Source organism: Trichosurus vulpecula, chromosome 8 (assembly GCF_011100635.1).
Source record: "Trichosurus vulpecula isolate mTriVul1 chromosome 8, mTriVul1.pri, whole genome shotgun sequence".
Classification (NCBI taxonomy): domain Eukaryota; kingdom Metazoa; phylum Chordata; class Mammalia; order Diprotodontia; family Phalangeridae; genus Trichosurus; species Trichosurus vulpecula.
Genome location: NC_050580.1, coordinates 256,001,016 through 256,027,300, shown reverse-complemented (window position 1 = coordinate 256,027,300; position 26,285 = coordinate 256,001,016). Strand labels below are relative to the sequence as shown.

At 42.6% G+C, this 26,285-nt stretch overlaps 1 protein-coding gene across 1 annotated transcript in view; it reads left to right on the top strand.

Annotated features, from left to right (window-relative positions):
• The window catches only part of SLC24A4 (solute carrier family 24 member 4), a 292,292-nt gene that overhangs the window by 207,794 nt on the left and 58,213 nt on the right, over positions 1 to 26,285 (top strand). The window contains exons 9-11 of the mRNA XM_036735566.1: positions 1,469 to 1,522; positions 2,705 to 2,847; positions 10,054 to 10,223. Of these exons, the coding sequence (XP_036591461.1) occupies positions 1,469 to 1,522; positions 2,705 to 2,847; positions 10,054 to 10,223 (367 nt within the window). The remainder of the gene's footprint in view (positions 1 to 1,468; positions 1,523 to 2,704; positions 2,848 to 10,053; positions 10,224 to 26,285) is intronic.

Below are 26,285 nucleotides of genomic sequence, written 5' to 3'. Positions count from 1 at the left end.
TAGCATAATAGGAAAAGTATAGGACTTAAAAGGCAGAATATATGAGCTTGAGATTCTACAATTTGACTTGTGGGTAAAACACTCTTCTAGATCTCAGTTTCCTCATCTCCAGAATGGAGATAATACCCTACGTTATTTACTTCACAGTTATTAGGAGGAATGCCTTGGAAACTTTACAAATTTAAAATATTATTTTAATATTTCAAAGATACATGATTGATTTTGTCCATAGGGTCATGCCTTCCTCCACCCCCACCATAGATGGGCTTAGAGAATTACTGTGCCTAAACAATCCATTATATGCTGTGGTTAGCTTGGTGATAAGTATCTCTGATCGTTGTCTTTCTGGTCCTTTGAGGACAGATATATAGCCCATTAATCGGGCCCATTCTTGACAGTATTTCTAGCTTACTAGGACTGACCAGAATTTGCACCTCTCTGTCATAGCCCCCAGGACTCCAAGGTCACCTCCACGCCATGGGGAGGCATGTAAGCCTGGCACAGTGCCAGGCACACAGTAGGGACAGAGACTGGGCCTGTGATTTCATTGGTACAAGGAACCTTCTGATGAGCTAACTCTCTGGGCCAGCACAGGTCTGCATCTTTTCTGAAACGTAGGGTCTTAGAGTGGCATGTAGAGCCCTGAGAGATTGATGACTTGCCCATACATGCATGACCCTGTATGCCTGTCCTCAAAGGACCAGATAGACAAAGTTCAGAGATGCTTGTCACCAAGTTAACCACAGCATATGATGAATTGTTTAGTATGGGTCTGAGGCAGGACTTGAACCCGGGTCTTTCTGGCTCAGAGGCCAGCCCTCTAACCACTATGACTCCAGTGCCACCTCTAGCCTTGTACATCGTCATCATTTAATTGAATAGTAGTAATTGTCTGGCACAGTGGATAGAGTGCTAGACTTGGAGTCAGGAAGACGCGAGTTCAAATTCAGCCTCAGGAATGTCCTAGCTGTATGACCTTGGGCAAGTCACTTAATCTTGGTTTGCCACTGGAAAAAGAAATGGCAAACCACACCAGCATTTTTGCCAAGAAAACTTTCTGGACAGAGGTCCATAGGGTCACAAAGAGTCAGACATGACTGAACAACCACAATCTGTTTAATTGAATTATAATAGCCACCAGATACCTACCATAGACTCAAGCACTACCTTCTACGTGAGGACTTTCAAGATTCCCAGCCGCCTAGTGCCCCCCTCACCCAACAACACCTCGTATCTCTTTGGTATATATATGCACATGTTGTCTCACTTGATAGTATGTAAGATCCAGGGACCTTTTCCCTTTTGTCTGTATGCCCAGTGATTAGCATAGTGTCTGGCACACAGTAGATGCTTAATAAATGCTTGTTGATGAATTGTAACAGTCAAATTTACTCATGTCTGGCTTTAACTTTACAATATCAGAACCTTGGGCAACATGATTAATTACTTTCCTGTTTCTTTCTTTGAGGTGGGAAGGTCTGGTGCTCATCATTATGTATGCGTTTTATATACTTATCATGAAGTAAGTTCTCTATCTTTTTCTGTTCTGTGCTATTCAGTTTTGTGAGTTCATCTCGTCCTGCAGCCTTTTAGGTGGCTCAAAATCAGTCCTGTCAGACGTTTCTGTCACTTGAGGGGACAAAGGCAAAACATGGAGAAATGGATGGGGTGGGAGGAGGTTGTTGGGAGAGGAAGGGAACGGTATTTCCAAATGGTCTGAGGGAAATACTGCTGAATGGATAGTCATTGGGAAGCTGGGAAATGGTACTAAATGAAGATTATTAGCCAAAATAATTCTCTACTCCTTCTCCTCCTTCTTGCCTCAGAGTCATAAATTGATTCAAAAAGTTTTTATTCCCCAAATTGAGTGATTTCCATTTTTTTCTACCCTATTCCTCAAGACCCTGAGGGAAAAAAAAAGATACTTTCAAAGGCAGCCCCAGCCCCAGGACCTTACATCTCTCAAAGGCAAAGAAGGCCCTAAGCAGCCCTAGGCTTTTTTGTCTAAAGCAGATCTGACCTCCCTTCCCACCATCCCCAAGTAGAACTCCTGGAAGGCCAGCTCATCAAGATGCAGAGGCACGTTATTGTTTTATCTTGCCCACTTGTGCTCCCCCTGGAAATAAAATCCTCTCTGATGGCTTTTGCGAGGGTATAAATCACTCCCACGCTGGTTCATGAAAAAAGGTAATAGATAAATGTGAGCATTATGAAGTAAATAGTCCCAAATGATCTCCCCACAGAGGATGTTTTAAACTGGGAAGCCAGTCTTAGGGGCTTACCTTGCAAATAAGAAAAGAGAGCGTAGCTCATGGCTGACACGGGTGTCAGGAATGCTCTTGTGGCATAGGGGAAAAGAGAACTGAATTCAGAGTCAGAGGGCCTGAGTTCTAATCCCAAATCTTGCCACTTATTATCTGTGTGACCTAAGGCAAATCACCTGCCTTCATCTATGAAGTGAGGGGTTTGGGCCAGATAACATTTAAGGACTCTTCTGGCTCTAACACTGAATAAGTCTATGGTTTTAAAAACCTCTACTGAACCTGCTAACCTCAACTTGTCCTTGCCACAAAAGCATTCTGCATATCTTTGCACGTCATGTGGTCATCTTGAGTGATGTGCAGCCCAACTGGAGACTAGAGGGTAGGAGGTTATCTCTTGTTGTCAATCATAGAGTGCTTACCCCTCCCTTTGCCTTTTTTAGGTACAATGTGAAGATACAAGCCTTTTTCACAATCAAACAAAAAAACATTGCTAACGGAAACACGGTGAACAGTGAACTGGAGGATGGTAATGATTACTATGACATTAGCTATGATGATCCTTCCGTGCCATTGCTGTGGGAAGGTAAGGCTGAGCAGACAGGAGCTGGAGGAAATACTGAAATACAACCGCTCACACACGAATCCCCCTAAATTGTCCTTGTATCAGGATGACCCTTTAGCCTGTTAATTGTCCAAACAAATGAGAAAGACTGGGCTGTTTGTCATGTTACCTGAGCTTTGGGGATTTTTTTTAAATGAGGAGGGACAACTAGGGATCAGGGTTTAGAAAAGAAGGCTTGCAGTCAAGTCTTTGTTAATCTTTCCAAGCTTCTGAAAGATCTGAGCGCCTACTTGGCACTGGATACATTTTATTACTACATCTCACTCAGTGATGAAAAAGTAAATGGGGAGACCTTTGAAAGAAAAAGCAGCTTGGTACGATGCTAAGAACGTTGGATTTGGAATTAGAGGACCTAGGTTTAAATCCTAGCCTTGCCACTGTGTGACCTTGGATAAGTCACTTCAGGCCCACTCTGTGGACCTCTCTAAGATGAGGGCAATGGTTGGGCTAAATTATCCCCAATGTCTCTTGCGATTCTAAATCCTGTGGTCCTGTAAAGAGACATTTGGATGGAGAGATCTTAAAAAGGCATATCTGCCTCAAAATTTGAGGTAGAATTCTTAGGCAAGGAATAGTATGCAAAGGCTTGCCCTATGAGCTTTTAGTCTGGGAATGGGTATAAGCATTAAAGTGAGAGGGAAGCAAGGGGTCAGAGAAGGGAAGCTTTCTGAGTTTCAACATGGGCTCTTCGAAGAGCAGTGCCCCCCTTAGTCCTCGGACAGCCACTGACCTGTTCCATTGGAGCCCTTGGATACTAGACATCTTTCTTCAGTCTTGGTCTTCTTGTCTAGAGAATGAGGGGGGATCGTTGCCTTTTGGCCCCCTCATCTGTCTGTCTCTCCAGAGGCTTCTGGATCACTGGGTGTCATTTAGAGCTACTTCAGCATCCTTTCTAGCAATCCATGCAGTTTGCCAAGCAGCTTCTGCTATAGGACAGGCTCACCAAAGGTTAGTGGACCCCTATTTCAACACTTCAAGGATTCTGTGCTTTCAATCAGTCATTTATTAAGCGCTTACTGTGTACTAGGCACTGATCCTTCATCTGTGTGAGAAGTCCCTGTGCCCACACAGATCGCAGCCCCTCTACCTCTAGGTATTTCATGGGTCTCTTGAGATCAAAACCAGTCCATCCCTGGCAGCCAGTGTTGTACTCCTGAACCCATCTCCACACTTGGCTGGGCTGGTCCTCAGACAGCAGACAACACAATCCGTCACTAATGGGCCCAAACAGGAAGTCTTTTCAGCGTGTCAGGAAGTGCCTCAGTGAGTTTCCCTGGCATAGTCCTTGAGAGAAACCAAGGCCACCTCCACGGAGAGACACCAGAGGGGAGCTTTTAGGAAAGAATGTTTGACATGGAATTAAAAAAGTTTCAAATTCACCTTTGAGTTCAAGTCCATAAGTATGTATAAGGTGCCTATTTTGAGCCCTGGGGATATCATATCCTTAGACCCTTCTGTTCCTGGTAGCGTAGGGCAGCCTGGTGCAGTGGAAGGAGAGACCTGGGTTTGAATCTTTCACTCACTCTCTGCGTTCCCATGGCCAGGTACCTTACCTCTGGGGGCCTCAGTGTTCTCATTTATAAAATGGGAATATTAGCTGCTGTGCCTGTTTCACAGGGCTTGGGAGGAGGGGGCATCCCAGTGAGCCTGGTAAACCTTGAAGCACCATGTAAATGTACACACTACCCTCTGGGGTGGTTGCGAGGGGAGGGCTTTGAAGACCTTACGACTCTATATAAACATGAGCTGGGGCAGCTAGGTGGCGCAGTGAATAGGGCACCAGCCCTGAAGTCAGGAGGACCTGAGTTCAAATGCAGCCTCAGACACTTACTAGCTGGGTGACCTTGGACAAGTCACTTAACCCCAATTGCTCTCCCTGCCTTCCCCCCTCAAAAACAAACAAAAAAAAGTATGTAAATGTGAGTTATTGTTAAATAGGGTAGAGAATTCCTCTGCTAACCCAAACCTAGCCTTGTATTTAAGCAATTGAATTTCATTCCCTTTCTGGACTTGGTCTGAAAACACCTTGGTTTCAGTCTTAGCTGTACCATTTGTCGCTGTTGTTCAGTCATGTCTGACTCTTTGTGACCCTGTCTGGGGTTTTCTTCGCAAAGATGCTGGAGTGCTTTGCCATTTTCTTCTCCAGCTCATTTTACAGATGAGGAAACTGAGGCAAACAGGGTGAAGTGACTTGCCCAGGGTGACGCAGCTAGTAAGTGTCTGAGGCTAGATTTGAACTCAGGTCTTCCTGACTCCGGGCCCTGCACTCTTATCTACAGTGCAGTGGCACCTCCGAGCTACCTCAGTTTGAATCTTGGCTATACCACAACCTAGTTATTTAACCTTGGGGAAGTAATTAAACAAATATCTGATACTATTATCATTTATGAAAAGAGCTCCTTCAAATAGGAAAATTACATCCAGAGTACCTGTGACAAGGTTACAGCAAAACCTTCCACAAAGGGCACAACTGAAAAAGTAACAGTGGGCCAGGTCTCGAGGAAAAGGAGCTCACGTGCAATAAAGCTTTGGTGTGGCTGTGTGTTTATCACTTTCATGGGCATCCACTGCCAAACCATAAAAGCTCCCGTTACTAGGTTTTCGTAAAATATAAAGCTTTCCATCCTGGGAGAAATTCTGTTTCCAAGACAACTTCTTCATAAGGGAAGGAAAATGATGTGTCCCCCGGCTAAGGCTGTTTAATATTCTAGCAGGTCGAGTAGAATGCTTTGGTGCCCTCTCGGACTCTCTCCAAAGACCCAAGTTTTATTACTCTCTCCTAAGGCAAAGCCTGGTTAGGAGATGTCCTGTGTTCCCAGATTCCCAGAAGTGGCTTACTGGTGAGCAAGCAGAGAGGCATTCTAGTGAGTTGTTTGTATAAATGTCCCCCAGAAAGATGATCATCATAACCCACGTTATTTAACACTCCTTAGAAACTACAAGAGGCAGCTAGGTGGCACAGTGGATAGAGTGTCAAGCCTAGAGTCAGGAAGAACTGAGTTCAGCTCTGGCCTCAGACACTTGCTAGCTGTGTGATCCTGGGCAAGTCCCTTAGCCCTGTTTGCCTCAGTTTCTTCACCTGTAAAATGAGCTGGAGAAGGAAATGGCAAGCCACTTCAGTATCTTTGCCAAGAAAACCCCAAATGGGGGGCACCTAGGTGGTGCAGTGAGTAGAGCACCAGCCCTGGAGTCAGGTGAACCTGAGTTCAAATGCAGCCTCAGACACTTGACCCATTGACTAGCTGTGTGACCTTGGGCAAGTCACTTAACCTCAATTGCCCTTTCATCCCCCCTCTAAAATGAGGTCACAAAGAGTCAGACATGACTGAAACGACTGAACAACAACATGCTAGATGCTAGTAATACAAAGACAAAAATAAAATCGACCCTATTCTCAAGTAGCTTACATCACAGAAATGATTTCAAAGGTCCCTGTTAGTCTGTGTTTTTCTGCTCCGCCCCCGCCACCTCCTTTGTTGCTATGAAGACCTTAGATAGGAAGGTACCTCTGAAATACACTCCTTGTCATTAGTTGGACTCATCTCTCCTTTTCTTCAAAGTACATAGAGGAGATTGCACAGTGTCTTTCAGTTCTAACAAGACAGTGTCCCGAGCAGATAATCAAAATGCCTCTCTTAAAGTTTAGACCTCTGTCTTCAACAGGAACAGGAAAACCATTTTCCTCTATTGATACAAGATCCCTCTACTTATTTAAATATTAAATATTGTTGCAGAGTGTCAATTAGGATTCCGTTTGCCAAAACCAAATTAACTAATTTCCTTTCCCTTTTGCTCTTTGGGACTATTTTCCAAAACTTTGATCATTTTGGTCGTTCCCTGCTGTTTCTTTTACAAATTTTCTCTATCAGTTTCCACTGTGGAGCTTATGTAATAGGGGGTTTGAGGACTAACTGGGCATCCTGAGATTTGTCTCAAGCCCCTATTAACACTCAGAACCAGAGCTCATTCTCTCACAAATAGTCTCCCAGTGCTGAAGCTTCATCCTTGTTCCTGCTTACTTATGGATCCCAGAAGTATGCTTGCTTTTTTAAGCAATATCACTACTTTGTGGACCGAAATTTAACTTTACTAAGTCCACTATGACCACCAGATGTCTTTTAACCAAATATGCACCAAGCCCATCCAGACCAAGGTTTTACAGTTTGTTCTCTCCTCCCCCACCCAAAGTTGTCATCCTGTCCTGAACAATACTCTCCCCTCTTCCTTCTGAACCAAAATGTGATGTTTGACTTTTGGGTATAGCTTCTCTTGGCCTTAACTTGGAAGATGGCTGTAGTTTAACATTCTTTTTTTAATGCAACTCAGTGTTCAATACCATCTAGAGTCCCCACCACCAAAAGTACCCTAGGGTGAGGGTGGGAGGGTTGCTGTGAAAAGGGAGGGATTTTCTCTATCATCTCTTCAGACATTCCCATGACTCATCCTGCTCAGAGCAGCTGGCAACCCAACCAAGGTTGACCAGCTAGTCCCTTCAAGGAGACCACTCCTTCTGTTGGAACCCAAAGACTACCTGTTGTTTCTCCATGGGGCCAGAGGAATATGACTAACTGACCAAAGCTTCATTTAATCAGATACTAGAGGCCACCTGTAATAGTTCTGCCTCCTCCTGAGAGGAGATGGAGGCTCTGGTGTAAAGTCCATGAAACATCTTGCAGCTCAGGGGCCCAGAAGTGGAGAGGGCATGGTTGGGACTCTAATGCTGAACAGGCAATAGGGAAAATCAGTATTCAGCCAAAGCATGTGCATGAAGGAGAAAGCTGTAGCCTGGAGCTTCCATGGAGCAGACTCCTGTGCAAGAGGGCCCCGTTACTAATGTCCTTCTTTAAGATGTCTACTCCAGCATCCCTTTGGCAAATAAGCAAAGATGCCTCAATCATCCCAGCTGCGTTTGAGCCGGATGACGAGAATGCCCCCTTCTGTCATGGGTCATGGGGAATGAATGTTATTTTTTCCAGTCCAGGGCCTTGGCTCCCACTGCACACTAATCATTTCTGGCGGTCACTGTTTGCTTTTGTCTCCTAAACTCTCCTCCTCCTCTTCTTAATTGTAAGTAATCTGCTCGCATCCAAGCAATAACACAACATTTAAAACAAACACACACACATAAACCCCAACCCATCGGAATGTTTCCCTTGCTTCGAGGTCAGTTTTCATCTCGATTCAATGCATGGTATCTCCGGCTTCATTTTTTCTAACACCACATGCCTCCTGTCTGCTGAGCCTTGCTGTGTGTGCTTACTTGTGTGTATAGCATTTAGTGTGTGTGGTCACACTTGCATGGATTTGCTGTTTAGAGTGATTTCAGTGGGTGAATTTGTTCTCCATACAGAAAACATTGGGAACTAATAACTAACATAGGACTGATGTGTGTTATTTTAGGGAGTTTGAGCCTGCTTGTGTTCTAGTTAGTACATGAGGGATTGGTCAACATTGAGAACCATTCTGGGCTTTGGGGACCAAATTTTACAATTCTCCACATATACAATTCATTCATTCATCTGTTCATTCATTCACAAGCACTTATTAAGCACCTACTATGTGTAGAACAATCTGCTAGCTTCTGGGGAGATAGATAAATAAAACATTGTCCCTACTCTCAAGAGTTTGATATCTTAGGGGAGATAAAATAAGAGTATAGAAAAATATAATGAGATGTCAGTATTGGTCATGCTCAGGAGCCCATATATTCCATTAGGCCTTCAGGGTTGGGAGTAGAAGGGTATCCTTCATTGTTACCATAGAGTACCAGGATTAAAGGGAAGGTTGGCACTGCCACTAACTCATTGTGTGATCTTGGGCTAGTCACTTCCCTTCTTGGGGACTTCAGCTTGCTGATTTGTAGAACTGAGGAGACTAGACAATCTTCAGCTCTGACTTTTTTGACCTGTGGATGCTTTCTTATGAGCTCCAAAAGAAGCGCCCTCCTACCTAGGGCCATGGATTCTATGTCCAGGCATTCCAAGCATGCCCTGGTACAACTTAACATCTCAAAAAAAAAATAGAATTTTTCATTTCATTTTTGTGTATATTTCTTTAGTGAAATTCAGTTGTTAATTTTTTTAATGGTTATATTTGTTTAAAATAGTTATTTAATATTTAACAGTTATTAACTATTTAAAATAATTATATTTAGTTACATTTATTTTCTTTAGTTTGATAAATAAAAGTGAAATCCTTTATGATTGAATATTTAGTCAGTAGTTGCCTTTAAGAAAGAAAGGAAAAGAAAAGAAAATTTCCTGGGTGTGCACCCTAATGAAATGTGCCGCCCATGCCTCTGGACCCATAGTTACCATCTAAAAGAAAAGGCCAAAGTGGTCATCCAGAACATATGGCTACATGAGTACTTCAACTTGTTTCTTTAAATTTTCATTCCAAGGAACACTTGGAATGTAGAGTCTAATTTTGCTTGTAGAAGGAGAGGCAAGTAAAGAATAAAGACCCTCTATCCATTGATACAAATTGATGCAAGGTCAAAACATATGCAAGATGAAATACAGATGCTGGTCTACAATGATGATGGGAAACAGGAAGGGAAAAGAGGAAGGAAGTTAGGTGTGCCCAATGCACTCTAGTGATGGTGGTAAGCTGTCCTCGAGGCCCTTAAATCAGGTGCCAGGTTGCATGCTCATTTGGACAATGTTTGAATTGGGTTACAAGGGTGGAAGAATATTGATTGACAAGGTGAAGGATGTACAGAATGTGGACAGAAACATCTAAGAAGCACCTCCCCAGAAGAGCCAGGCTGTCAGGTCACTCCAGGCGAGTCTTCACAACTTTTTCTCATCGCATTGCACACCACATGTAGGGATTTTGCCACACTCTTAAACAAGGAAGATCAGTGCCAGTCATTTTAGGAGAAATATCACCCTCTGGGGAGTTTTTGTGAATACATCATGCAAGATCTCAAACGTTTTGCTGAAATTCAGATGTGAGGCACCTGAGAGTAGGAAGCCAACCTCACACTGAGATCTGTAGGACAGCATGGACACCACTCACTCACTGTAGATGACACGCACACAGTCAATGGGGAGAGTTCAAGCAGCAATATGCCTGGAGGGGTTGGGAGTGGGGGGGGGGTGGATCCAGCACATAAATGTCCCCTCATGAAATCCCAAGACTAACTGTTCATATTGTGATCAATAGTGAAGGAGAAGCCACAATATGGCAAAAATCCAGTGGTGATGGTGGATGAAATCATGAGCTCCAGTCCCCCCCAGTTCACTTTCCCTGAGGCTGGATTACGCGTAATGATCACTAATAAATTTGGGCCTAGGACCAGGCTACGGATGGCAAGCAGGATCATAATCAATGAGGTAAGTCCACTTCACGACAGATTCAGTTCAGCTGAATGTGCATTTATTCAGTGCCTTGTGTATGTAAGCATAGTAGGGACTCAAAGTTAAAAAGTAATGAAGTTGTGGATAAAGCATCATCCGTGGGGTCAGAAGGACCTGAGTTCAAATCCAGCCTCAGACACTAGTGATGTGACCCTGGGCAAGTCGCTTAATCCTGATTTCCTCCCAAAAGAAAAAACAGCGAAGCACCTTTCCTTACAGTTTGATAGCAAGAATAGGAAATAGATACAAAGGCAGACAAGAATGAGAACCAGGGAGAAACCCCAGCTGAGTGCTCCAGGAAACTATGAAGGGGGCGGGATCTCTTATAATTGGGGGAGTGGAAGGAAGGTGAGAGGGCTCCTGAGCTGAACTTTGAAAGAAGAGAAGGATTTCAGCGAATGGAGACAAAGAGGGAATCCATGTTGGGGATGACCTGAATAAATCCGTCCACGGAAAAGGGAGAGGAAAGGACCAGCTCAAGGGAACGTGGGACAGTTGTTTGGCTGCTCTTTAAAGTAGATAATGAGAAATGAGGGCAAGTAAAGTGGGAAGATAAGGGAGAGCCTCATTGTGAGAGACCACGGATGTCAGGCTAGGGAGTTTGTTTTCTCTCCTAATAATGATAGTTCTCATTTACATAGCACTTCAAGGCTTGTAAAGTGTTCTGCATACGTTACCTCATTAATCCTCACAGCCCTGAGAGATAGCTGCTGTTACCATCATCCTCATCTTACAGATGAGGAAACTGATGAAGACAGAAGCTAAGTGACTCGCCCAGGGTCATTCAGCCAGGATTGTCAAGTTAAGATTTGAACTGAAGTCTTCTGGCTTCAAATACAACACTCTATCCTCTGATAACAGTATCCACCTCCCAGGGTTGTAATGAGGATCAAAGGAGACAGTGCATGTTAAATGCTTTGTAAAACTTAAAATGCTGGAGATGATGGTGACGATGACGATGACGATGGTGACAACGATGACGATAATGATGATGACGATGATGATGACGATGGTGATGACGATGATGACAACGATGACGATAATGATGACGATGATGACAATGATGATGACAACGATGACGATGATGATGACGATGGTGACCATAATGATGATGACAATGATGACAATGACAATGATGATGACAATGAGGATGACGATGATGATGACGATGATGACAACGATGACGATAATGATGATGATGACAACGGTGACGATGACGATGATGACAATGATGATGATGACAATGGTGATGACAATGAGGATGATGACGATGGTGATGATAGAGACACAGCATAGCGAAGTAAAAACGTTCACTGGACTCTAAGACACAAGATCTGCCATCACTAAATAGCCATAGAAACCTGGCCAATTCACTTCTCAGAGCCCCGAGGTTCCTAATCTGAAAAATGGGAATAATTCCAGTTGTCCTTCTTTGCACGTAGGGTCATTGTGAAGATCAAATGGGATCGTGTATATGACGGCGATTTGTAAATCGCTATCCTCATGTAAATAAGTAAAATTAATAAATAAGTAAATAAAAAATTTATAATAAGTAATATTAACAAATAAAAAGTAAATAAAATATCCTCATCTAAATCTTCGTTAGTGTTAGCTTGGTTATTATGCCTACCGCAAGCAGTGACGTGTAATAGCTGCAGCCATAGTCAAATCTCTCTTAGAAACGTTGTGCCTAACACAAGATCTAGGCCTGAGCCCACAGAAAGGGCTCCAGGGATTCCACTTGATTTATCACCCAGCCACGCTGCTATACCAGAACCCACTCTGGAGGACAGATAAACATGTACGGTACCTTGTGCTTTATAAAGACGTGCTCCTAAAAAAAAAAAAAAAACCTGTCAGTCAAATCCCATTGATTTTCATTCTAGTATCAGTGTGATATAAGTGGATAGAGAGCCAGCCTCCCAGTCAGAAAGAATTAGGTCCTTGTCCCATCTCTGATGAATACTGGCTTTGGGACCCGAGACCAGCCACCTCAACCTCTCAGTGCCTGTAGCAGCTTGCTAAGACTGTAAATTGCAGAGATGTTGATTACTCTATGGGAATTCCCCATACCCATGAAATCTCAGGTTCAGTCTGTCCCGGCGCAGTATCAGAGTTGATCTGTCCTCATTTCTCATTAATCTGCCATTGTCCTGATCTCTTACAATCTGTGTCCTACTATTCTAGTGTTCTAAGCTCACTTCCATCCCTAACACTGTGTTCTAAGGCCTCTTCCAGCTCTCATGCTCTAGGCCAGGCATCAAACTCAAATAGAAATGAAGGCCATTAAACTGCTGTTGTTGTTCATTCTTTTTTTTTTTCAGACATATCTGACTTCATGACCTCATTTAGGGGTTTTCTCAGCAAAGATACTGGAGGGGTTTGCCATTTCCTTTTCAGCTCATTTTACAGATGAGGAAACTGAGGCAAATAGGGTTAAGTGACTTGCCCAGGGTCACACAACTAGTAAGTGAGGCTAGATTTGAATAAGTCTTTCTGACTTCAGGCACAGCACTCTACCCAACCCAGTCACCCTACTCCTAAACCGTGCAAACTATCATCTTTGCCAAGAAAACCCCATAGACAGTATGGTCCACCAGGTCACTAAGAATCAAACTCCAGTAAACAACAACAAAACCATAAAAAATGACCCCCATGGGTGGTATTGACTTCGAAAACCACAAATTAACATTATCTGTGTTGTATTGTATTGTCATTTGTTTTATTGAACTTGTCCTAAGGACATTTTAATATGGCCACACTGTGGAGCTTTTGCAAGTGACTTATAGGTCTACCTGCCTGAGTTTGACATCTCTGCCTAGGGAAGCAAGATTGTATAGTAGAAAGAACCTTGGATTTGGAGTCAGAGGGCCTGATTTCAAAGCCCATCTTTGCTACCAGCTTCCTACTCCTTTCTTCTTCCCCTTCCTCCCTGTCTCCTCACAGACTTTAAGGAAGGTCATAGGAAACACAACCTGGTGCAGTATAATGAGAACAAGATTCATAGTTAGACAATCTAGGTTAAAATCCAGAGTCTGCTACTTACCATCTTGCATGACATTGGGCATGATATTTAATCTCTCTGGACCTCTGTTTTCTCATCTGTGAAAGTCTGTGGAATCCTCAGAATAATGTTTGTTGCCTACATTCATAATTGAAGGAAATGCTCGATTTCAGTTAAAAACTAGTGAAATTAAAGTTGTAATGCTTTCCCTTCTCCAAGTCCATGGAACTTCTGAAATCTCTGCATGCACCCTTTGGAGGGGACCCCAAAAGAACCCCTGTGTTTTCCAGCTCTAAATCTAGCAGCAGCATCCTGCATTCCTGACTCAGTTCAGGGTTGCTGGGAACCCTGAAATGTCAGGGTACTGGGCGGCGTCAGCCTAGAGTGAATTCACACACTCAAACCATCTTCCAGTCAAGCGGCAGAGTTTATTGTAACCCCAATAGAAGCGAGCAAGGTTCCTTAGGGAATGTCCATACTAATAAAGAGGAGGCTGATGCTTATTAGTACTGTATGGGAATTCCCCATACCCATGAAATCCCAGGTTCAGTCTGTCCCAGCGCAGTATTAGAGTTGATCTATCTTCATTTCTCGTTGATCTGCCATTGTCCTGATCTCTTACAATCTGTGTTCTAATATTCTAGTATTCTAAGGTCACTTCCATCTCTAACACTGTGTTCTAAGGCCCCTTCTGGCTCTAATGCTCTAAGCCAGGCATCAAACAGTGAAAAGGATCTGGGTGGGATTAAAGAGTGGTAAGTAGACCAGTGTGCTCCAGTTGCCTTGGGTGGAGGCGCCAGTGATCTGGGCTGGGGCCCAAGCACGAGCGCTCCATCATTGCTGCATGCTATTCACTGGGGTTCTCTATCTTGGATCTGTACATTTCTTTGAACCAGAGTCCCTGGGTCACTTAAAGGGAGACCCTTTGGCAAATCCCCCTAATCCTGTTATAATGCAAATGCACTTTTCTCCCCACACTGCTTTGTCCATTTTGTAAGTTAAATTGGTCACATGTCTTCTTTGAGTAGGGCTCACAGGACAGGAATCCTAGGCCCCATTTGGAAAAAGAAATAAACTCCATTGCTCCTGATGCTGCTGAAGGAGATTTAGGGTTAAGACTTCCCAAACACCCAAAAGTGAAATAAAAGTATTTGTATGGACAAATACCCTTCCTTCTTGAAAAGTGATATGTTAACATAACAAAAGCTTGCATTTGCATAATATGTTATAGGGTGCCTTGAATATATTATTTAATCCTCACCAAACCAAACCCTGAGAGGTAAGATTGTGTATTATTACTTCCCTTTTACAAATTAGTAAACTGAGGCTCAGAGAGTGAATGACTTGCCCAAGGTTGCACTTTTTGTAAGTTTCACAGCTGGGACTGAAACCAGGTTTTCTGATTCAAAATCCAGTACTCCTTTAACACCACAGATGCATCTTTAAGAGATGAGGATTTTCGTTTTTATCAGTTCCAAAGTTCTGTGATGGTATCTTGGTGATGAATCATTGACCCAGATACAGTCCCATGCTGGAATAAATTAGAGGGAATCGATGACAGTCTGGCAAATGTTAACTCTTGTATAACGGCCACAATGGTATAACAGTTGCAAACAATCATAGAATCTCCACATTAGAAGGAACCTCAGAGTTCATCTAGTACAGGGGTGAGGAACCTGTGATCTCGAGGCCACATGCAGCCTTCTAGGTCCTCGGTGCCCTTGAGGACCTAGAGGGCCACATGTGGTCTCGAGGCCTCAGGTTCTTCACCTTTGATCCAGTCCAACTCATATCTCAATCTCCTGTAATGCTAACATTTCCATCTGACTGGAATTTTATCCCAGAATCTGGGGGTGTGATGGCTGAGGTGGCATTTTATGGTCCTCTTTTATTTTTAAGTGTGGTTTCAGTAACCCTTTCTCCATCATCCTCAACAAGCCATCAACCAGCCTCTTATTAAAGTACTCTTGTGTTGGAGAACTCACTACCAATTAATCAATCAAGCAATAAACATTTCTTAAATGCCTGCTATGTGCCAAGCACCTTGAAAGACAGCCCAGTCCACCTCATCACTCTAATTGTGAGAAAGTTAAGATGTTGATTTTTTTTATAGAAATGGGAGAGAGACAGAGAGAGAGAGAGAGACAGAGAGAGACAGAGAGACAAAGAGAGAGAGAGAGAGAGAGAGAGAGAGAGAGAGAGACAGAGAGAGAGAGAGAGACAGAGAAAGAGAGAGACAGAGAGAGAGAGAGAGAGACAGAGAGAGAGAGAGACAGAGAGAGAGAGAGAGACAGAGAGGAAATGGAAGTAGTGGTGAAAGACTATATAGAAAATACACTTCTTTGAAGTATTCCTTTTCTACCTTCCTAGTTTATTAGTGTATCCCAGGGCCCCCTCTCTGCTATTACTAGGTTCATAATACTGTTGGAATACTTATCTATTCAAATTCACAGCTCTGAGTCCCAACTGATATATCTCTTTATACAACAAGAAGCCAGACTACAAATTAATTCAGAGCAAAAGGCATTTAATAAAAAAGAGACGGGTAATGTAATAGCAAGGAATTGAATAAGGTATTAAATCCTGCTAGCCGGCCTCTCCCAGCGTGTTTCCCAGGAGGTATAGTTTCAGCTCCCCACTTCCCAGGTAACACCCCTTGGGCTTCCCAACCCATTGAGAGAGGAACATAGCAATTCACTATTAAAGGTATCATTTTGTCGAAATCTTAGGAATGCTGGTTTCTCTGCAAGGCAACTAAGGAGAGATGTAGAAATCAAGACTGATCTATCTCTACCTATCAGCAGCAGTTTGGGAACTCCAGACATTGTCAGTGCCTCAAGCTGGGGTACACCAACATATCTTGACTTGGAAAGATATAGATGGAGATGCCATTTTTCGTGTCCTTCATGCGTAGCTTCACTGTCATGAGCCTCTCATTCCCCAGCTTTTCAAATTGCATATTTAAAGTGCACCAACCCAAGCAGAATGTGTGCTGGGTAACAACACCACACTGACGGGGTCCCACACAATCCTCTGGGAGATGTGATTCAAAGAGAATTCCCCCTAATTGGTATCTCTCAGCCCCAGCCGTTGTGGAAACATAGGATCCACACAACAAACACTGCCCACTAATAGATCAGAAAGAGAAAAACTCATCACTGGGCAAGGAATGTTTGGCCCAACTCGTTGTCTGTAGAGACTGCCATATCAGGTTAGTAAACATTTATTATCCCACACTATGTCTAACGTGACTGAATTAGGACGTCTTGCTAGAATCCTTCATCAGGGTAGAGGAATAAAATGACCACCGGTTGAGCTCAAGTATACCTGGACGTCCTATAAAGAAAGGCAGAGCAACCTTAATGACCTATTGAAAATTATCAAGTGCTGAAAGCCCAAATAGGAATAATACAGGCAAAAACATCCGTGAATGGGGAGTCGATTCCAAAAGAACCATGGGAGAGGTTTAGCTGCAGTTTATTAACAATTTTATATTACCTCAGTCAGGACATTATTAGGTGGGACATACTGTACCTATAAACAGCACAGCCCAAGATCATCCCTGTCCTATTCCATGTAGAGAGAATAACACAGGCCTATAATTTAGGGCACTCACCCAAGCTGGAATAAAAACCAGGAATTCTTACCTGGGGAAAAAGGAGAGCTCTTAAAATTGGGATGCAAGTAAGCATAAATCAAAGGCCTACCTGGCCAAGTAGGGAACCTGGGCTTCTGTGGAGTAATAAAATCCAAAAGGTTGAAACAGGATGGAAAATTTGGTACAGAAGCAGAGATCTGAAGCCAGGAAGGTCAGCATAGCACCAGGTGTCAACGCATAGGGAGTATCTGAAAACTGACTATTTGTTAGGCACAACCTACCTCAAGCTTTAACCTTTCAAGGCAGTTTGCCCTGCACCCAACAGCTCAGGCCCTAAGTCAGCTCTGTCTCCTTCTGATGAACTTTCATTGGCAAAGTCCCCAGGATAATTATTTTTGGCATTTGGTAGATCTATGTTTTCGTTATGTGAATTAGATCTGGAGAATGGATGGGTGGAAGTTACAGGGAAACAGGTGATTGCTCAAAATGAGAGGGAAATCCCTAAGGCCATTCTTCTCTGGGCAAATTTTGATTAGATGCAATTTTATATCAGAATTTTTGCATTCTAGTGCTCCTCTGAACTGCAGGTAGTAGCTGCGGGGCAATAGCTGTTATTTGTTAAGTTCCTTACCTATGTCTTTAAATATTTGACCTGAAAAAGATGCGTCTGTTGGGAAGTGGAGTGATAAAGTCTGCATGAGCACAAGCCAATCAATCAATGAGCATTTATTATGCCATGCATTTTATGCATGTGCATGCGCATTTATAATGATAAATGATTATTTATTATGCTATGAGCCAGGTGCAAGGACAGGCTTCTAGCCCACCCAGAGCGTATATCAAAAATGAGTATATTTCATATGAGCAACACTTAGATAATAGAATGAAATCGATTGGTAAGTTTACATAGAACTCCAATGGCGGCACATAGGCAGGCAGCAGGGGTATAGCCTTTACCCTCTGGCCGATTCAAGAACGGGGAACCTGTGGCCTTGAGGCCACACGTTAGGCCATATGTGGCCATCTAGGTCCTCAAGTGGGGCCCTTTGTCTAAATCCAAACTTCACAGAACAAAAGCTGCAGTTCCATTGTGCAAAGAGGAAAAATGGAGGGCAAGCCAGTCTTTTTTATACAACAGCATCTTCTTTGCTCCTGTTATCCATAGAATAGCTCAGATGAGTAAGGAGTGGAAGTAGTTCTCCAGGTACTACCAAAATGCCATGCAAGGAATATCAGAGAGATTCCTTGTGCAGTGTACATCTGCATGCAGCCAGGTACCCTTTTCCATATTTGGTGGTTGATCTTGGGATGGGCCAGTTCTGAAATACTAACCAGAGGTGACTGGTCTCTTGATGGACAAATGAAAAGAAAATTCAGAAACTGCAGGCCAAAGAGAGTCACGTGCCTAGCAGGACAATTCCTTTGGTCATTTCCTCTAGAAATATCTTCATAGGGCCCCTTGCATTTTATAGCTGCTATGGCAGGGGATGGTAGGATTTTATCTAATGATGCACAGAAGCTATTAGAAAGCATTACTGCTCTGGGTACCAGATGAAGCAAGGAACACTCTGTTTCCAGATTTGACCAAAATCACATACAAGACCGAAGGACCAGTATAAATAGATACAATCTGTTCTTTGATCACAGTGCTGGTACTCGTGAGTGCAACAAGTTCAGCAGCCTGGGCAAAGTGGGCATAAGGGAACGAAAATGTTTCCAATATAGTTTGAGTGCAGACAGAACATTCTGTAACCTAAAATGTCCTTAGGTCCCCGAGGCAAGAGCTTTCTACATAGAGCATGAAGTCAGGGCTCTGCAGGGGAGCATCCTTTAGGCCAAAGGTTCTTAACATGCATTGTGGTCTGGACCCCACTGGCAGTCTGACGAAGGCTAATTCTACTGTGGCTTGTTGCCTACATTCGCAATTAAAGGAAATGCTAATCAGTTAGATATTAGTGAAAATAAAAATGTAAATCTTTTCCCATCCAAGTTTACAGACTGCCAGAAATCTATCCATGAGCCCCTTCGGGGTTGGGAGTCAGCAGATAAAGAACCCCTACTCTATGGCAAGCTTAGAAGTGACCAGCTCTGCAGTAGCAGAAATAAGAGTCATGATCAGAGGATTCAGCACTGAGGAAGGGACAACAGGTCTGGGTGGCAGTAGCAGCCAGTAGAAAATTCTCATACTCAGTGACCCTAGAGGTTTAAGTATGGCTGGGCAGCCTTTTAGAAGGAGGGCTGTGATTGTATGAAGGACAGCGCCTCTTGAGGTTTCCTAATAGCAGGTTAGCCACATTCTGTAACAGTGGGGCAGAATTGTTGATGGAGCAAAGACAAGTCGGCAAGCTGGCCACCACAGGGTCTAAGACAGACCTAAGCAGGAAAAGTTGGCTCTCACTATGAGTCCGGAATACACCATCCCTTTGATGGCAGTACAAAGTGAAGGGGGGTGTGTGTGCATATACACATGTACACACATGCACATATAGATATATGGACTGTTTATGATATATGGTATATATAACAAGCATACCCGTATATATTTGACATAGGATGTATTGGGTAGCGTATATGCTAGTTTAAATAAGATAGCATACATAATATAGCATATGTGATAGCATATACATGTCTTTAAGATATTATATATCATGCCATATCATATATCTTACATATTATTATTTATATTATATATTATTATGTTTATGTCATGTCATATAGTATTCTAATTTGGAAGAAGAAGGACAGGGCTTGTTTTCAAAATGATCAATGTGACCTCAACTTCCCTGTACCAGGATAAAGGCGAAGAAGTGTTTTCATAAATTAGTTCCTACAGGATTTTTACTAGGACAGTATAACCTAAAAGCCATAGTACAATAACCAGCTGTGCCCCAAATTCTTCACATCTGTTTCAGAGTAGTGAGGTAGCATATTTTAAGAAAAGCCAAACTCTGTCGATGGAAATGTGCTTCCCCACCGTGAAATATCATGGCCTGAAAAGTGTATGAGCAGCTAAGGGGTGCGGTGGATAGAGTGCCAGGCCTGGAGTCAGAAAGACTCATCTTCCTGAGTTCAAATCTGCTCTCAGACACTTACCAGCTATGTGACCCTGGGCAAGTCACTTAGCCCTGCTTTCCTCGGTTTCCTCATCTGTAAAAAATGAGCTGGAAAAGGAAATAGTAAACCACTCCTGTATCTTTGCCAAGAAAACCCCAGATGGGGTCACAAAGAATCAAACTGAAACAACCGAACAACAAATATAGTGTATACATAGGAGACGACTGAAACTTCCTCCCAGAGACCCCATGACCTGTAACAGCCAGCACAGGAAGGAAGTACATTGTATTCTTTTCACATACTTCCAGGTTTGAAGATGATATTTTAGAAAAGGGTAGCTCTACCAGGGAATGTAGTGGAATCAAGGTCACTTCTGAGGATTTAGGAAAACAGTTAGGGACTTAGGTAGCAGTAGGCGAAGCTTTGTTCAAATATACTCAAGTGACTGGAGGTAAAATGCAAATAGGAAATGACTGTCGACATGTAGGAAAATGGAGAAGAAGGCAATGCAATGGTCTTCCACCATGAAATACATGACATTCCAAGCAGGTGCAGGAAAACATAGTACCCTGGTTAGGGGCTATGGGAAAAGTGGGCAGAATGGACGTAATCACAGTTTGTGGGTCCTGGAAAAACCGATAGATATCTTTTTTGTGGTTTCTTGAGAGGGAAGCTAGGTGTGGAAAGTTAGAAACAGGTAGGAACAATAATCTCCTGTTTGAGAAGAATGGTAAAAAGTAATTGAATTTAAAGAGAGGAGATTATGGAACACAAGGGAGCAATCCGGTTGGGTTCGATGTGATGTGAATCAGTTAATGGTTATGAGAGGACCAAACCTTATCTGCAAGAGTGACTCAAAGGTAAGGTGATAAATGTGACCAACAATCCCTGTTACAATGAGGAATGGTTGCCATTAATGTCCCTTTCTGCTACGAGTGTCAAAATTTATTTCCCACAATTCCAGAACATCCGGATAAATCCACAGGATCACATACCCCAACTTACAAATCAAATCCCTTCTCAATAAGTTGGCTGGAGGACAAGGGCTAAGTGAGAAGGCCTATTTATTGAATGCAGGACCAATAGAAATTGTGGTAGGGACAGAAACTGGATGAGGAATAAGTTGTCCTCCTTAGCATTCATAGGATTTCTGCACAGAATTCAGAGGCTTGCAAGGTGCAGTGAGAAGTTCCAATGACAAATGACAGAAGATAATTTTCCCAGAGTCGGAACATTGTAATATAAGAACCACATTAGTCTCTAAGGACTGTTGGAGTGTTGCTATCACAATCATCTACAGCAGCATTTCTCAAAGGTTGGTCCCTAAAACCCTTTCAGGGGGGTCTGTAAGATCAAAACTATTTTCATAATGTTGCTAAGACATTCTTTGTACATCAAAATACTCCTCTCTTTTTTTAAACTACATGTCTGTGTGAGGTCAGATTGAACACAGAAGCAGATAGAAGAATCCAGCTGTCTTTTATTAAGCCAGACATTAAAGAGATTTGTAGAAATACATAAAACAAAACCACCCCGCTCACTTTTTTTGTTTTGGAAAGTATGGTTGTTTTCATTTTTAAAATATGTCATTTTAACATATAATAGACTTATTTTTGGTATTTTAGGTAAATTAACATTTTTGTAATTTATCTGTTTTAATTTCTAAAGGTAAAAATATCAGTAAATACCACCACATAAACAAAAGCTCTTTAATGTCCTCAGTGATTTTTAAGAGTATAGAGAGGTCTGGAGACCAAAAAGTTTGAAAACCATTGGTCTAGAATATGATCTTTTGGGCCTGAAAGTTGGTAGTTGGGTGGAATAGAGTCAGGAATAACTAAGTTCTTTCTAATGTCTGTAAAAATGTGAGTACAGGCTGAATCTTCTCACACACTCGGCACACATAGTGGGTCTTCTCCTGAATAGATTCTTAGGAATTTTCCTGACGTTCTCTGAATCAGTCACTCAATCACTATTTATTAAGCATCTGCTATGTTCCAGGTGCCACGCTAAGTGCTGAATGAAGCCTTTGGCCCACCAACTACATTAACAGGGCTTCCTCTCTTGTAGTTCCTCTGGTGACTAGTGAGATAAGCCTGTTTGAACCCTTTAAGGACACTGATCACATTCTAAGGTTTTTCCCCTTGGTGAATTTTATGATTCAGATAGAAACTTATTTGATGTTTAAATTCTTTATCACACTTATCACATACAGAGTTTCTCTGTGTGCCCCTTGATGTTTGGACAAATGATGGAAATTTATATTCCTTTCCACTTACGAGAAGGTTAGGACATTACTGGCTTCCTGGATTTTTCCTACTTGCAGTAATGATCCTGATTGCCATAATTATAGAATTAAAATTAGAGAATCATAGTATTTGGATAGACTGGGCTTATTATGCCCCAGGGTCTCTTCCTTTTCCTTCCATCACTATTGATCATGATTCTTATTTGGAGCTTGTCTTTGAGCCTGGACCTGTGCAGGCCATCAGCTTGGCTTCCCTAGTCTGCTCACACTGTTGTGTTGGGAATAAATTGCTGCTATCAGAACTTTAGTTAGGTCCTTATCTCCTCCTCTTATTATAGCATCCCAGAGTCTCTCCTCTCTCCTAAGATTTAGTCCTTGGAGAGAAGATGCTACTGCTGCATAGGGTGCCTGCCAGACAGGGTCACCCATTTCTGATCAATACTTGCCTGTTCGTTTAAGCCTTTCTAGATAATTTTCCTAGTATTCACCCTTATTTTATTTATAGGTATTTGTCTTAGTCCAGTCTGTCTTTATGGATAATATTTGTCTTAGTCCAGTCTGTCTTTATGGATAATATGGCAAGGAGATCCTTGACTAATCCTTCGCACCTATCAAAGGGCTCCTGATTTGGAGGTCAGTTGTAGGCTACAAAAAATGCTGCATCGTTTCCCTGAGCTTATCATCTCATTGATTTATATTGACCCAAGCTAGGTGACAACAATTTATAATAGTCTATAACTTCTTGAAGTTTCTCTTTAATCTGTAATCTAAGGGAAATTTGGAGTCGAATTGTTAAGGTTACCTGGCTTCCACAGGGACATGAACTGAGATAGCATTGCTCCCAGGAGTTCCAATCCAGAATTTAGAGTGCAATAAAGTTAAAAGGATGGGTTTGAAGATCCCAGTGATGGAAAGTGTAAGGTTGGAGGATTGAGGACAGAGAGGCTGAGACTGGGCAGTGGGGTAAAAGAGATATTGGAAGAGTGGGAAATATAATCTACATGGCTCTTTAAACACAGTAGAGGGGGTAAGGTCCAAAGACAATAATAGTGGTGTTTTGTAACTGGGTTAAAGAGGATGGTAGAGAGGTATGATGTATAAAACGTTTGAGAGACATAATTTCTGGGTAATTCATCATTTTATTAATCATGCTAGCATATAATTAATAAAAGGGGTCAGTGACTGTCTCGAATGCCAAAGACCCCTCATGGGACCCCCTCAATGCTTATATGCCCTTGGAAGAGTGAGAGTTCCTGAGGGTGGCAGTCAACTCGGATTGGTTAATAAGTAATGAGAGAATGGTTATTATAATGAGAAGTGGGTTTATTCTAATGTGGTTCTGGGGGATGTGACTTTGATTATGTCATTTATATCTAGACCACCCCCAGCCTTTGGCAATCTAATCAAAAAATTTATCCTCACTCGAGCCTGAGTACAACACAATGGGTGGGAATTCACTTCAGATTGTTGTCCTTGCTGGTCCTTCCTTCTCAAAGAGGACCATGACATCAAGGAGGTGATGCCATAATATGCAAGTGAATTGGATTTAAGTGAGGCAGGACTGTGCAGAGTCACCAGCCTCACTCTCTCCTCCAGAGCCATCTGGGTCCAGTGGCTTGATATAGATCAGGATGACATGAAATGGCCCTGTATGCAACAGGAGACCTTGACCTTTTTAAGCAAAGGTCTTTAACAGGTCTCAATTTGACTGAGACAACACCCATCCAGTGATTAAGGCTAGGTAAGAAATGAGGCAGAGAATGGCCTCTTTACCTAGTCCCAAAAAAAAAATGTCAATCTGAGAGGGAAAGACCCAGGACCTATGGTTGGCCAATCAACAAGAGCCAGAGTGATTTGGGTTTGAGATGTGGTCCTTAAGAAAAAAAGGTTTCAGTGATCAAAATTTGCATTCCTTTGGGCAGAGCACCCACAGGTAAGGGTATGATACCCTATGTGAATGGAGGGAATGGAAAGAGAAAAAAAGAAATTAATTTCAGATTAAATTCTTTTCAAGGTTCTCTAGTTGGATTTGGCAACAACTCCACCTAGATGAGGTCTAGGTGGGGTAAATTTGGGGGAAAGTCCAGGATCCCCTCAATAATTTATTATTTAATAATCATTTCTCTCAGCGGGCATTGACTGGATTGCTTATTCTAAGACAGCTGACTTAATCAGTGGGTTTAGCTCCTTCTACTGGATTAGAAAAGAAAGTCTGCCCTTAATTTGGGAAGCAGTCAATTTCTCCCTTGCACATTTCAATTATGATTTGAGGTTTTCTTGTGAATTTTCGTAGCATTTATCCATGGCCTCATTTTTATGTTTAGAAGCTTTTGAATACCAATCAAAAAGGCATCCCATTAGGCATGTTCCACTTTCAACACAAAAGGCTGGAGAGCTCTCATAAATATGCTGTTTTGTCAACATCAAATGGCCATTCTGCAGGGAATAACGTAATGAGGTTGTCCTTAAAATGCCAGTTCCACATGTCCAGAAATTGCAAATCCTGGAAGAATGATAACCATACATATAATGGGCTGGAGATCCCTTGAAGGGAACTGGAACTTTCTTGAGATGACCTGTCCCCATCACAAGCACAAAGAAAAAGCTTACTCAGAGTGTCTACTTTCATTTCAACCTGCAGACCATGTCAACAAAGAGAGGTTCACCACATGGTGGAGTGGCCACTGAGGTTACACTATGCTCGTGGTAAGGTTCTGCCAAGGTGGGGGTCAGAGCTATCAAACAGGCAGCTTATAACCATTAGTATGCACAGAGAGAGAGGAGGTGACAGATAACAGACAGCAGGGACAACCATGCTGATCTGCAAATGCATACTACCTGAGCCTTCAAATTCTGAATGTGATGGCTTTTGTAGCAAGCACCAAGTGACTGATGGGAGCCCAGAGGCACCAAGCCCCTTCCCCACCCCCTTAAACACATAATCAGGTAGACAGACAATCCAGATGTCCTTCCCACAACAACTTCCACCTCCTAAACTGAGATCTAATGTATTGTATTGGTTAAGGGGACCCAAACAGTTTCTCTCTACAGGATTCCACTTAGGAAATTAGCTGACGCAAAAAACAGAGACAGACATGGGAAAAAGTTCCTTCTGAATTTAAAAAAAAAAAAATGGAGTCCAGATACCTTGGAGCCCATAGGCCTATAGTACGTCTATCAGAGATTTTAAAAGGGAGCTCCTTGTCTTAGGTGTGGCACTGGAGGCTTTTAAAGGGTACAGACAACCTAAAGCCACTGCTCACTTGGTTCATCTGCTGGTTTCCAGGCACCAGAATCTGTCATGGCGGCAATTCTGGCCCTCAGTTTAGGGTCCAGATTGGAAGAAACTTTATTTAGAGCCTCAGAGCTATAGGAGTATTCAGATGGAGAAATTCCCTGGAACTGAAAACATGACAGGTTTTTCTGCCCTAGAAAAGGCAATTTGTTCCTCTTTCTCATTGACCTTGGGATCAGGAACAGGATGTAAGTTGAGGTGAGCTCAAATTCCAACAGTTACATGTGACTATGTTTTGCCTGAAAGTGTAATCTCTCATTAAGAAAAGGAGACAGAATACCCTTGTCTCTGGGCTTCCACGAAGGCCACCATTCTAATTCAGGTCCTCATCACTTCTTGCCCACACTGTTTTCATCTGCCTTCTGATTGGCCTCCTGGCCTCGTCTCACCCTTCTATAATTCGTTTTGCACATAGATGTCAAATTGGTATCCTGAAGCACAAGTCTGATCTTTTACCTCTCTGCTCAAGAAGCTTCCCTAGCTCCCCTTTGCCTTCAGGATAAAATGCATGCTCCAGTTACATGCTAAAATGTGGTTTTCTCACTCTCCCGTCTATGTTTCCTGGCTAATTATATATGACTGTTCATCAGAGACTCTACATTTTAGCTAAGCTGGCCTGCTCACTATTCCCTATTCATGACCTTTCTTCTCCCTTCCCATGGCTTTGCGCAGGATGTTCCTTGTGCCTGGAATGCCGTCGCTCCTCACTTCTGCCTGCTGAGACCCCATCTCCCTAATAAGCTCAGCTCAAGCCATTTTTTCAAAAGACTTTTCTTCATTTCCCTAGTTATTAATGTTGCCCACCAGATTACTATATATTGGTTTTGTATGTAGCATGT